The 14,883-nt window shown below is 30.8% G+C and overlaps 1 protein-coding gene across 12 annotated transcripts in view; it reads right to left on the reverse strand.

The window, feature by feature from the left end:
• Positions 1-14,883, reverse strand: part of LOC127716446 (transient receptor potential cation channel subfamily M member 2-like) — an 87,748-nt gene that overhangs the window by 20,772 nt on the left and 52,093 nt on the right. For all 12 annotated transcript variants that reach the window (XM_052222643.1, XM_052222642.1, XM_052222636.1 and 9 more), the window contains 8 exons: positions 13,107-13,301; positions 10,416-10,571; positions 9,524-9,667; positions 8,400-8,531; positions 5,100-5,237; positions 3,539-3,682; positions 1,372-1,512; positions 590-640 (listed from right to left, as the gene is read on the reverse strand). In XM_052222643.1, coding sequence (XP_052078603.1) covers positions 590-640; positions 1,372-1,512; positions 3,539-3,682; positions 5,100-5,237; positions 8,400-8,531; positions 9,524-9,667; positions 10,416-10,571; positions 13,107-13,301 — 1,101 coding nt within the window. The remainder of the gene's footprint in view (positions 1-589; positions 641-1,371; positions 1,513-3,538; positions 3,683-5,099; positions 5,238-8,399; positions 8,532-9,523; positions 9,668-10,415; positions 10,572-13,106; positions 13,302-14,883) is intronic.

Here is a 14,883-nt window from a genome sequence, read left to right on the forward strand (position 1 = left end):
CTTTATCTAGATATGTGTCCATTTAATCGGACGGGAAAGCAAAATCATTTGACTTATATGTAATGCATGTCAAAATATGGTAACTGTTAAGCAAATGTTTCAGACATGTTCTCAATATACATTTCGATTGTAAAAATTAAAAAAAAAAAGGGTTAAGGTTTGAATTTACTTACATTGTTTTAACAATATTTAAATGAATTTGTGTATACGTCGATGATACATTTACCCAGCGACACAAAATAGAAAATCGTTATATTGCATTATGCAGTCTTTAATAATACCCAAAACTTACTGTCTATACAATATCTGTATTTATCCGAGTCAATAACAATAACAAAATTCGTACAGTAACTAAATACATATAAACAAACCAATAATCTTGTGTATTGCACAAAACAAAATGTACAGAACAAATCACATTTGCAGCATTCTCTCTAGTTCAGATTTATTTTCAACTTGATATCTTCTCCAAAATATAGGAAATGCTTAATTAAACGTTGACAGTCTTAACATAAAAATACGACGATTTTGTTGTATGTGCTAAAATAATATCGGCAATCAGTATCGTCTGATATAATTATATTATTACCTGGTCAATGAGGCTGATTGCTACATCTTCCTTTTCTGCTTTTGCAAGGCACTGAAATGTAATATATGTACATTAGCATTTTTATTAACAAAAATAGAAATTAATTATAAGAAAACCTTTGTATCGTGTACGATTGCTGCTCTTTTAGTGTTAATGTACAATGCTGAGATAAAAGTTAGTATATTTATAAGTGAAATACAGAATTAAAAAAAATGAATTTGTTTAGATACTTTTTCCTGGGTCTTGAAGATTAACAACTGTCCATTTTTGATAATAATCCATATAAGGGTTAAAGATCTATAGTGTCACAAAAATTCAACCTTAGACTGTCTGTAAAATATTAACTCTAAAAAAACTAAGTAAAAAAAGACTGAAAAAAAAACGGATGTTTTCAAAAGTTTACTTCAGACGTTATATCTTAAGCATAGAAACACTTCAGTCAAAGTTTTATAAAATTGCATGAAGGTTTGCCAAAGTAATAAATGTATACCAAACTTTAATCAAAGACTGTATCTACTTAACGGTAAAAATATATATGTCCATTTATCTGTTGTTTCTATAAAATGGACTTTTTTCAAATAAATATTTATGTTGTCTAAACGTATCGTCATGTCCAGTCTACAGTATACAATTACAAACCGTTGTAATGCTAGTAGTTATGATGTAGCTCATAATAACGAAAAACCGATAAGCATTTTCCTCTTTTAAAAATAATTAGTGAAATTTAGTTCTAGAAACATTATCATTTGTATTTCTATAGAATATAGTCTAATTTTACTTACCTTCTGGTATATACGTGGAATATACAAGAGAACAAATGCATTCATGTCCTCCATTCGGTCTATTATTAACGTGACCAAATCTGTTCTGTTTTCTACTAGTGACGTCTCTAAGAGATCTGAAACTTCATCTTTACTGCTTTCCTGTTTCGAAAATTGTTGAAGTGTGGTTAACGTTAATGATACAACATTTCAAGTATACGCAATAGTACTAGAAAAAAACAGAACTGTTTCTTTAAATAAAAGACACATATAAAGTTTACTTTTAAAAATTGTGACTTGGATGGAGAATTGTCTCATTGGCACCCATACCACATGTTCTTATATCTATATAGTCCCATTTGGAAATCGAAAGTAATCTTATATCATATCACAACTGGTTCTTTCAAGGGATGATGATGCGAAGTGATTAGCTTTCTGTGGTGTGTGTTGTAAACAATTGTTTCATTTTGCATTTCCGCCGTTTACCTTTTACCTAACAATGACGATTCAGTTTCGAAAAATTAATAGCATGAGCTTTAAACAAAACAGATTATTTTTTGGTAAAAAATCTGACATTCAAAACCCTAATCTTACAGATGTATAGCTCAGACACTATCCGATTACAAATGGTTGTGATATGGTAAACTGCATGTCAAGATATTCTGTTTACACAAAAGACCAATAATGAGTTTATATAATCATCTTTAGAGTATTTGTTATTTGAAATTGAGTGTTTCTTCCCAATGTTATATAGTTTTTTACCTAGCACACGGAATTTGAATACGCAATAAAGTTTTGATGGTTGTTTGATGTGCTGTTTCGTTGACGCTGATCGTATAACTCGTTAATGAAATACAAGATATCCATGGTATGATCAATGGTAATTGATAAATCTGTAGGGTAGTCGTTTGAAATATATTATATAATTGCAAATTACTTTAAACTAAACTCTTTTAATTTGTCAATACACAAATAATCCATTTCCATTTTGAATGAAGTTGCAATAGGTACGCGGTTATCTTTCTAGTATAAACATGTCTACTGATATTCATATCTCGTTTGTAGATATAACGTTTTACTTATACGAAACCTGTTAATTGATTACATTGATAACATGTGGTGTTAAGAAATTTCTTATTTCTAAATATGTCTGAATTATAAAATATGTACAGCAAAAATAAACAAAATGAGTGGATATCTATGTAACCTCTTGGGACGTTGATCATTTTTTTAGCAAATGTCTGTGATCAGTCATAAATATGACAGTTTTCGAATGTTTTGTTTTTATGGAAAAAGTTGTGTTATTTAATTTATAAGTTGTATAACCATTGAAAAGAAAGGCCAATAGTGTCTTTAGTTGATCGTGCCCCCGTCCTTGTTTGAATTTGTGTGGACTTTTGTGGATACTTGTCTCTGATATAAAAAGCGTCAATATAAAAAAATGTCGACAAAACATAGTATTAATATCGATGGAATTATACACACACACATGACTTAATATAACTTAATTTCAAATATCGGTACTATCTTGTAGATATTCGTTATGTTTAATAGCAACAAAAAAGTGTACTTATATTTGAGAAATTGTAGTTTATAAGCGTAATTAAAGCTGTTGATTTTTGTTTTTGAATTGTTCACATCTTATCATTCCAGGGACTTGAATGGCTTTCTTTGTACTATATAATATTATCTAACCACATTGTTGAAGCCTTTTTTCGTAAACTTTTTTTTTTTAATTTATGTTTCTGTCGCTTTTGCAATAATGCAGCATCTCCTTGTTTTTGCTATTTAATTGTACCACTTCATGACCGACTGGTAATTAATTTTTTTTCAAATATGGCAAATTATTCCGGATACTAACAGGTCTCTTCCTAATGTGCGTTAGATAAGCCCTAAAGATTTAGAATGATTGACTTTCAATGTTTTTGAACATTCTTATTGCTTTGAACATCGTTCTGAGATATTAAAAAAACATGGAACTCTACCAAATCTTAAACGTGTAATTTTCATTGTGAATATCTATGTAGTTATATTTACCTGTTATGTCATATAATTATTGTTATATCCAAAGATACACATGTGAATGATAAGGATGCGTAATGGTATGCGTAATTGTAAAATATCGTTATTTAAATCCACGACTATAATGACTAAAAAGAAGGTAGTCCTTACGAATAAATATACTCACATCTAAAATATTATTCACTATCTTCTTAAACGCCATTTTGATCGACTTATACTCATTTTCTAGAAGGTTTCTCTTCATAAATTGTTTCATCTCTTGTAACGATTCAGATAACGACTTTACATATTTTGGCTTACCAACTTTTAACTGTAAATAGACATGTTTGCAGTACAATCCGCCCTTGTGGCATGTGTAAATTGTACACTTACAATAAATAAAGGCAGGGAACATAAACTTTGTGAAATTTGCATGTTGCAAGCAACAAATTACTATCAATGGATAATGGAATACAAATTAATCCATTAATCTTAAAATAAATAGAAGTAGTATGTATGTCGTTTGTCTAACGTAGATGCAATTCAAGCAACAACAAAAATCGTCCCTTGAACACATTTGAGACTCTGAATGTTCCTCCGAGTTCAGTATTTTTGTGATTTTACTTTTTCCTGGTCGTACATTGGACGATTATCCCTGCTTTCGGCTTGTCTGGGACATTATGGGCTGTTTAACTGAACTAGTACACATTTTTATTTACAGGTAACTGAGGGCCACCTCAAGATGCGGGCTTTTTTCGCTGCATTGGAGACCAATAGGAGGCTTTCGGCTGTTACCTGCTCTTGAGTCAGTTGTTGTCTCTCTGACGGGTGTGTTTTATACGTTCAAGGAGCGCTGAAACTACGCCAGGCATATATTACAAGCACGCCCCGCATACGTCCAAGTAAAAGACCAAATAAAAGTCAAACGATCGAGTGGCGTGTACAACGTGTCCAAAACATGTCTCAAACTTATGTGTAGCGTTTTCAAACGCGCTTGTAACGTATGTATTTCGTGCATGTAGCGAACAGTTATACGCCTAAAAAACGCTATAGTTAGATTATGCTGCATTTAAAGTTTCTTGAGTTAAAGCGTTCACCAAGCGTATTCACCGGATGTGCACATAACGTATACGGACAGTGAATTTTCTCTGTACAATCTTGTGCATGTCGGTATATACGCCAATTTGTGATGCCGGCATTGAATACATATATATATATTTTGAATAAATAATTCCCTTTTTTTTTCTTAAAAAAATATTTTCATTATTTAATTTGCATTTTTGCATGTTTTGTTAATATTTTAAAAGGTTTTTTTTAGAGAAAAATATAATAAGAAAAAAGCAAGCAAGAAGCAATTGTATATCAAATGTGGACCATTGTACGGCCTTTAACTATGAGCAACCTCATACCGTATAATAAGTAATGAAAGTCACTAACAATACAAGAAGAAAAGATGTAAGATCCCTGCAATGAAACGTATCTATTAAATGATTATTAGCACTTATCTCCAACTGAAATACAAATACATGATATATGTTGGTTCCCATCACCATCACCATTACTAAATATAGTTTAGTATATTGTTGTTCATAGTCTTGTAATACTAAGTTTAAACTTGAGCGGTATATTAAACAAAATGCTTAGGTTAGAAATACATGGTTATATTTAAATCGTTCAAGGTAAGTTATTTCTTAGCAAAAATCTGTAGGTGCTTCATAAGGATTTTACTATGACGTCATGATACCAACCTTTGATATGCACTCGTCAATATTCTCGAACAACTCATCAAATTTTGCTAAATTCATTGTATATCTGAATTTCTTTCTAAAATGCTCCATTGCTTTGTGCAAATCGATCATGTTTTGTGTTGTGTCTGACATCTGAAACTAAACAAAGATACTGTTGAATCGTTTAGTGCCTTTTATCATTCATTCTCTCAAAATCTTGACATAAATCAATAGTATCAACATTGCATTAATACAACTAAAACAATTGTCAACAGCAAAATGGCTTCACAAATTGCAAAGTTACATGTATGTAGATTTACATTTTACTGTCATAAAAGCGAAGATTCTTAAAAATAAAGAAATAAAACAGATATAAATATGTCTAGGAAAGAAAAAAGTTTGCTTCCACAAATTTGACATTGTTGTGTTGATATTTAGATTAATCATGAAAATAATCTGTGTTTTCAGCCGTGTTGGTCATCCAATGGATTGATCTGTCGTAAAGGTTTACTTGTTCAGACGTAGTTATCAAATTAATTATTTCTGTGACAACATCTTACGATCATGTATCATAGATATTTAGAAAATCTGCAATTAATACCACTTTCATGCCAAATATATCATGTGTTGTGTTACAACTCTAGATTCTACTGACGGGGAGAGGTAACACTAGGACACTGAAAGCTGAATTTTTAGTTCATTTAATCTGGCCGATTGGTATTGATCGCTGGATAAAAGTAAAGGCGGTGTTGTGTCGATATTCCAATAGCATGTGTTCGAATCCAGGCGAGGGAATAACAAACATTTGCTTCCGCATAATTACAGATTAAACATTAGTGTGCTGATATTTAGAATAATTATGAATATAATATCTGTTTTTAGCCGTGTACCACATCATATGTCGTAGAGCTATATATATATATATAACAAGTCTAAAAGGGTACATCATCACAAAAACAAAACCAATAAAACGAAAAAAATGTTAAATATTTCGGATAACAGATATCCTTCATCAGTATAAATATGATGTAAAATGAATCTATCCTGATTATAAAACTAGAACAATCTTGAAATGTATACAATAAAACAGTTAAACCCGAACATTATAGAGACGCTTGTGCAATTCTTACTTTTTTTGTAAAAATGACGTAGGTTATATAGCTATTGACAACAGAGTATGCAAAAAAATTGAAAACAAAACGTTTAATAATGTTGTGCGTCCGAAGCGCTTTTCTGGATTTACCTTCATCAGGAACGCTCAAAGCCAAACATTTGAAATCCAAGGATGTATAAGTACCGAAACCGTTGAAGAGCTATATGTCAAAGATAGGGTTTAAATTAAAATAGTAATGTGAGATATGAACTGGTACAATTCTAAAATTTTAAAGGTGACGACATCTAAGATGTTACAACAACTGTTTGGAAATACATTCCCAATAAACAGCACAGGCCGATCTAAGCTTGCATATTTTTTTCAAATTTGACAACGGTAGAGGAATTATAACAGAGACTGTGTATTTAAACATCCCAAATAAATAGCAGTTTGATGTTTATTAGAAAAAAATGATATACTAAATTTTGACTAAGGTTAAATAAGTGAAGGTGACTGCGTACTTGTACATTCCTCCCAAATGAACAGAACCCTGTAATTTAAACTGGTATAATTATAAAATTCCTTAAAAATGTAAGAGTCCAGTACGGAAGCCATAGTTACTGGAAACAAGTGATGGTAGGAAAATGAGTGATGGTAGGGAAAATAAGTGACTCATTCTATGATTTTCCATTTATGCCTTTCTTATCCAAAATATTTCCCGAACAAATCTGTCAGACCTTTACCAACCCTCGTTGTGGTCTATGATTGTGATGGTAAAATTTTTGAGATCAGCTTGGTCGTGCCCAGTCGATCCCAAATGACGACTTACGGGGAGGTCAGGCTTGCAGGTTTATACACTTCGATGACCATTCATGCGTTTGTTGAATAGCTGTTTTGTTTCGCCAACATACTGCATGCCACATCAACATTAACGAAGGTATACAACATTCTGAGTTTCGCATGTTACATCGCAAAATATAGTGTACACAGACCCAGTGGAGTGGCAAATTAATGTTTGAGTATTCAGTATTTGTTGGCAAGTCAGACATCTTCTGTTACCAAACGGTTTGCACCATACCTTTGAACAGCTTTTATTAGAGGAAATGTCAGCTATCACAAAAAGCTAAGACAGGAGGTTTGGGAAAGATCTTGGGTAATTTTGGATGATTTTGGATGATTGGCAATAGTTTGCCACTTGGCACGGATCAAACGCTCAGGGTAAAATAATCGAATATAAAGGCCAAATCCATGGTTAAATGAAAAAAAAACAAATCTACGGCTGCAATGATTTTTTTCTCAATTACATTTGGTAATTAGTTATTCTTATGTTAATTACACCTTATATTAGAATGTCGGATTTGGATTGGTTATTAACCAGTGTATTTTTCGCATATTCTAAAAAAGAAATCCTCATTTCAAAAGAATGTGTCTGTTTTTCACCACTGCCGGTGAATTTGCCTCATATTCCCCTGTCTGCCGTGGTATTTGCCATTTTGGATATTCCTTTTTACCCTCGCAAGCCTCTTCCCGCCAAAATTATTCGGAACCTTTCTCACTTTATCCGGATTATTACTGCAGACAACATGGTTAAGCACTATTGATTGAGTTAAACCGAAAACTGTAAACTAAAATGTCAGATATATATATATAAAGTAAAAAAAGACGTCGATACAAATGAACGATTAAATGATGGAATAACAATGACGTTTACACATAGACACCATGATGTTACAAAAAGACAGCAATAACGCGTATAAGTACATGTATAATTCCCGCGGTACTCCGATTTCCCTTCACCTGTACAGACAGTTAAAATCAAAATCGCTATTCGGTGATAATTAAACAGATTTATCATGTTATGGAGGGGTATTTGCGAAAAATACCAGTCTTGGGACTAAATGTCCCTCGACTAGCTGCTTGGGAAATTTCAGTTCCTTTGACTGGTATTTTTTGCAAATACCCCTCCATAACATGATATAACTGTTCAGTAGTCCTGTGTTATATTTGATTTTTTTTCCAACATACAAACACATTTTACAAGAACATTTCTGAAGAATTCAAAAGCATTTTGGAGAAAGAAGGACATTTATATAAATTATCATGCCACATGGACAATCTAAGGCATATATGCATAATTGTATGCATTATTGAAGAGCAGCATCTACAGAAAAAAATATGATTGGTCTGATTTTACATAAAAATAATCCAAACTTTATAAATGTACCCACATGTAAGAAATTATCTATCACCTTCCAAAACTCTGTAACGACATCTTCTTCATGATCACCTTTGAATTGCAAACACCTTTTAAATTCGTGTAGGGTTTTAGTTAATGACTTGACGTAACTTGGCTTTACTTCCTGAAAATATAAATATATATGTTTCTAATACATACTGTCCATGTAAATTGTTCAACAACAACAAAAGTAATATTAATGTTTATATTAATTTCCTTTTAAAATAAATAATACAGATTATCTGGAGATTTCCAAACAATCTTCATCTAGCATCATTTAAAGTAAGTAGGTATAGCTTGCTGCACTTTTGGCTTGCATTGCAAAGAAAAATCATTAGTCATTAAGGTTAGTGGTTACACATTGAAATATTTTCACTTGATATACACGGGGTTATTCAATGTATCTATGCGAGTTAGTTTTCACTGGGTCTTCGAAATTCGGTGTTATATATGTCTGTTTAATTATTTCATCAATTGCTAGTTTTTTGGTTTTTTTTAAATTTGTAATCAATATTTGTTCCTCTTTGTAGGCCCCCCTTTAAAAACCTTAATTTGTATTTAACATTTTGATTTATATTGTAACTATGTGTTAACAAATGTTTTACATACAAAAATGAGGAGTATGGGGAAAAAGGGATGTGTGCATTTATATCTTAGGTAAATATACAGCCTTAGACAACAAAAAAACCCATACCTGATAGTAATTCAGGAAGGTATCGACATGGCAATATATTTTGTTAGAAAAGAAAAAAAAAATATGGTTAACACGGTTAATAGATTCGCTAAAGTCTCATATACATAAAATTGATTATTCTTACGTATTTTCCGCTGAAATACAAATACATAATATCTAGCCTTTATCATCTAATGAACATTGCTAGATATGGACGCACATTTTATTGTCTGGTTTTAATAGTTTTGGACAACCAAGTTTACAATTGAGTAACCCATTTCACACAATGTATAGATAAGTGATAATTGGTCAAAATTGATGTGTTTGTCAAATATCGTAGATTGTTAATAGCTTTGTAACCTAAACCTTTAGCAACATATTATTGTTTTTGCTCGAATTTGTTTTTTTTTTCTGGTGAGGTATCTGACATTATGAAAACTTACCTCTGATTTCCACTCTCCAATTTTCTTCAACAAGTGTGATTTTGCGTCAGGATGTGTGTCAGTGAACGTCCTTATGACTGGGTTTTTGAGAAATTGTTCCATTCTTTCTTTAAATTTTTTCATAACTTGTATGTTTACTGGTGGCTGCCACATAAGAAAAAATCGTTCAGTGATGAAAGTTTTGAATTGTCATTTCTTTAGTTTCTCCTTAAGTCATATCAAGAGTATTCGGCATACATTTCTTTCTTTTCATATTTAACTCTGGCTCAGTCGATATTAAAAAAGATGATAAATTTGATTTATATCTATGGCATTATTTTTAACTAACTCGACAATTGCACGGAGGAGACACAAAAATCGATTAACCGATTAACAATGAAATCGGACTCTTTGTCTCTAAATCATCCCTAAAATGAAATATGTCAATCAACGTTGATATGCACTCACAATTATTATTTATATTTGAATGTTTTAAAAATCTAAAGCATATCTTTATTAGACTATTCGGTCATAAATTAAATAAAATACAGTTATACTGTTAAGGTACAACGCTCGCAAGAAGGCTTGACGACAGATTCATTTTACTGGTGCTTTATACGTATCCTATTTTTTAAAGTGTTGCGTTTAAGTAAGTAGATAGATAGTTATATTTTCCGTCGATCTGTATACAAATTTCATATTTTCAACTAACAGACACATATAACAAAATTAACAAAGCATTTTGGAGTAATTTGCCCGTAACAAAAATGTTGGGGTATCAATAATTCACGATATGTAATTATAATTGTAAGCGTAAATGTAGAGAAGTATTGAAACAAAGATTGGAAAACATTTGATTGACATGAACTTACAGGGAAAAACAATAAATACTACCATGGGTTAATGTACTTACATGTAAGAAATCATTTATCCTCTCCTTCATTGCTTTGACTTCTTCTTCATAAACTTTTTGATGATCAGTTTCTGTCGGTTTTTTCTCTATACACTCTTTTATTGTTTTTACGGATTTAGAAAAGGACTTGACATCGCTTGGTTTTACGTCATCAAACTGTAAATAGACCTTGTTTATAGTAAAAACCGCCCATGTTAATTGAAAGAGGACAACAAACGTGATATAAGTGAAATTATAATACATAATTTTGTATAATTCTAACTTCATTATATTGTAAATTTTGAATTAACTCAACGTACAAACTATGTTATTGCAATATGTGTATTGTATTTATCATTGATAATTGTTTGTTTGAATACACCTTTGTTTGCATATTTAATTCTAAAATTTAGAAAAAAAATATCATTTTACATCTTCAAATATGTTTATTAAAATATTGCATTTTTTGTTAAAATAAACCTTTAAAAGAAATCGATAAACAATTAGTTCAAACTGAATGCAGTAATCATAATTTAAGTATTTTACTTAATTTTTATATTTAATGGATTACAAAAATGCATCTAGACAAATCGGTAGTATCCTTTACTTCAAATTATTCAAGATATATATCATGTATATCAACAGTTACAATGTATATGCGATTGTCATACAAGTGAGCTAGCTATAACACCGGGTTTAACCCACCGTTTTCTGAATAGGGAAATAATTGTACCAATTCAGGAATATAACAGTTGTTTTTCATTCGTTTGATGTGTTTCAGTATACAATTACAAAGAATGTAATCCATACTCATTGGTTTTTGCGTTTTCCCAACATCTGTTTATTAAAACATCAATGTCAGTAAATTGTCCACCAACTTAAACTGAACGTTTTTTAGATGAAATTTTACGGTCTTGGATCGTATTTCGTACGTTTATTATAAGTAAAGTACGTTCTTACTTCAGAATGCTTGTTGAAAATTGGTGAAAAGTAAAATAACAAAAATACTGAAATCCGAGGAAAATTCAAAACGGAAAGTCCCTAATCAAATGGCAAAATCAAATGATAAAACACATCAAACGAATGGACAACAACTGTCATATTCCTGACTTGGTACAGGCATTCTCAAATGTAGAAAATGGTGGATTGAAAATAACAGATTGAAATAAATATACGCTAGTTACAATTTTTTAACAGGAACTATAATCCCAAACATAAAATACAGGTAGTAATGAAAGCATATGTTTGTTTAGTTAGATTACTCTTCAACAAAAGTTGTATACGTATTCATGGTTGTTCAATGTCTCAAAAAATGTAAAAAAAAACCCAAAAATACCGAACTCCATGAAACATTAAATTGAAAATTATCTTAACAAATGCAAAAAAAAGCTCATACAGGCATTTCTTTTGTAGAAAATTGCGGATAAAAGCTAGGTTTAGAGTTCCCAAAACTTCTCACTTGCTTTGCAGGCGTAAAGAACTCCATTATATTGACAACACTGTGTGAGCAAAAAATAGACATAATAGGTACTAATGTCGGTCAATATTCTGTTATAATCCTTATCTCTATAAAACAAACAACTGTGTCAACGAGGAAAACAAAATTGCATATAGACACTGTAAAGACAAAGCACATGAGCAAAAATTAAAGACAATACTACAAAAAAAAACTATCACGATACAATTGTAAAATGGCAGAATGTATGAACACCGGGCCGCGCCAAAAGGATATTGATAAAAAAATTGACTCAACAGATCAGGTTAGAAATATACATATAAAAAGAACACTGCAACACGTAATCAAATTAATAAATAACATCACTACCAAGAATATATACTTCAAGACCATCATGTATTATATGTGAAGTCGATACGGAATATTTACAACAAGGTCGTGTTGTCATCAAATAAACTTGTATAAAAAAAAAACGGAGAAGACGTTCTTTGACATAACCCTGGTTCATCAATCCTCCTGATTACGTTTTATAAAGTTTAAAAAATGTTTTAGTAGCAGGGCCATTTTAACTTTTTTTTATTTGAGCTTCTCTGATGACTCTTTTATAGGCTGAACGTGATCTAGCGTAAACAGTTTCAATCCTGGTATCAATAATAGGTTTATTCTAGTGAGTTGCCATTGGCTCCTTTTTTTCCATTACAAATGAAAGACATGTATGTCTTATCGATTCATCCATTACTCGGGCGTTCTTTTCCAAATTAGAGCAACCTTTTGATGACTGAATATCCGATTCACGACCTGTTTTTCTTTGGTTTTTTTTTGTTTTTTTTTTTGTTTGTTTGTTTTTATTTTATTCTTCATAAAAAAAAATTAAGTTACAAAAGAAGACAAATGTGATACGGATGTTGGCGACTGCCGGTCATTATACGGCCTTCAGCTATAAACTAAACCAATGGTGAATAGTATAATTTAATACGTCAATGACATGTCAAAAAAATCTAATAAAAGAGAAAATCAACGACATGATACATGTGTAGATATGTTAATGATTACCCGAAAATTTCTATAAATGATTGAGCGACTTATTAAACGAAATTCATAGCGTCATTTGGGTTCATTTGGTTTTGCTGATTTACATACTTTAGTCAATTTATCGGAAATCTCTACTAGCTTACTAACATTTAAATTTACAATTAATGTTTTTAAACGTCTGTGTCATTTTGTGGTGATTTCATTCCGACGTTAAGAATACATGCCTCTGATATGCACTTCTCCATATTGTCGACCAAAGTTTCAAAATGTTCTAAATCCTCTGTAAATTTGGAGTTTATTCTGACATTGTTCATCGATTTTTGATCATCATGTTCTGTAAGGGTTATCTCCAACCATTCTTTTATTCCTCGTACAGATGTAGTAAATGACTTGACGACACTTGGTTCTGCGATTTCAAACTAAAAAAATATATTTGTCTAGTAACAACCTTTGTAACTAGATAGATAACAACAACTGTGATATGAGCATGATGAGTGTAACTAGAGTATAAATATATTTTTTTTTTAAATATGCTTTTCACGGTGTGCTTTAAGAGATCGGCTCGTGAATGACGTGTTATACATGTACATCTAAAACCTTACCCTCTCGACGCAGCTGAACTTAACACGTTGACAATTTATGTAGATCTGGCTGATTCTTTTATTACTAATTTCTAAAATGTTTACTTACTTATACAAGAGATTTCCAAAAAATAACGTACAAGTTATGTTATCGCAATTTAAGTATGGTAATGCTCATGGATAACATTTTGCTTGAATACACATTTTTATTTGCAAAACATGTTCTCAAATTGAACCAACAATATAATTTTTATTATGCGCAAATGTTTATCAAATATTGATTTATTGACTGATTTTATAGACAGAAGCCTTTAACAGGTATCGATAAAGACGATAATTGAAACCGAATGCAGCGATCGTAATTTGACCATTTTATTTGAATTCTATAATTAATATTCAAATTGTGAATGTTCATAAAGATAGTAAATGAAAGTGCGAGACTAACTCCTTTGCATTTTTTATTATTATTACTGCCTAGAGCAAACATGCAGTACGTTACGTTTTTTAGTTAGTTATTTTTTTTTGTAGATTTGGTTGTTTTTTTTTTCGATGGATTAATTATGTGCATCTAAACAAATCCAGTTATAGACTTTACTTCTAGTTATTCATGTTATGGACACGGCTACTTATTAAAATTATATATACGAAAGTGTTAGTATGTTTTGCTGGTATTGGAAATAGACACGACTTTTTATAAAATATCGTTACTTTAGTTTGTATAAAAATAAGCATTACAAAAAAAGAAAAGACCGTCCTCTTGGACGCGGTAGGTTTTGTGATATTCTAACTTGGAACTGTTCAATCAGTCCTCAGAAAATAATAAAATACTTTGTTTATCTTTTTTTTTTTTTGATTTTTATTGAATAATTTAGTTTATTACTGTTAGGTTTTTATTGGGAAACAACTGTCTATATTTTTGTAAAAATAACTGTTAAATTAAGGGTGTGGATTATCTGGTGTCAGTTTGATAGGTTACGAACATTTTCAAAGTTAATAAACAAGTAAGTGTTTGAATAGAAGGTATGTTATACATACTCTTTTACCGTTATAATTTACTATCATATGTACGCTAATACAAAAATCTCAGTTAACTTTTTACAATGATTTTTAACAGATTTTTATCATTGCCAAACATTGATTGTAAAGTATAGTACATGTTTATTTCAGTTGACATCTAATTCATTGTTACAAAATATTAGGACGAAAAAAAAAACGATGGATACAATCAGTAATCAATAACTGGGTCCATGAAAATGTATATCATTTACTAATACAAACATACGTTTGTTAATTTTGTCACAACGAACAGTCTATTTGTCATCATGAATTGCATAAACACATACGTATAAACTTTATAATTTTTTAAGGGATGTTCAATATCTATGTTTAGATTTTTACCTGATTCTAGCGTCACTGATGA

This window comes from Mytilus californianus, unplaced genomic scaffold (assembly GCF_021869535.1).
Source record: "Mytilus californianus isolate M0D057914Y unplaced genomic scaffold, xbMytCali1.0.p SCAF_9, whole genome shotgun sequence".
Taxonomy (NCBI): Eukaryota; Metazoa; Mollusca; class Bivalvia; order Mytilida; family Mytilidae; genus Mytilus; species Mytilus californianus.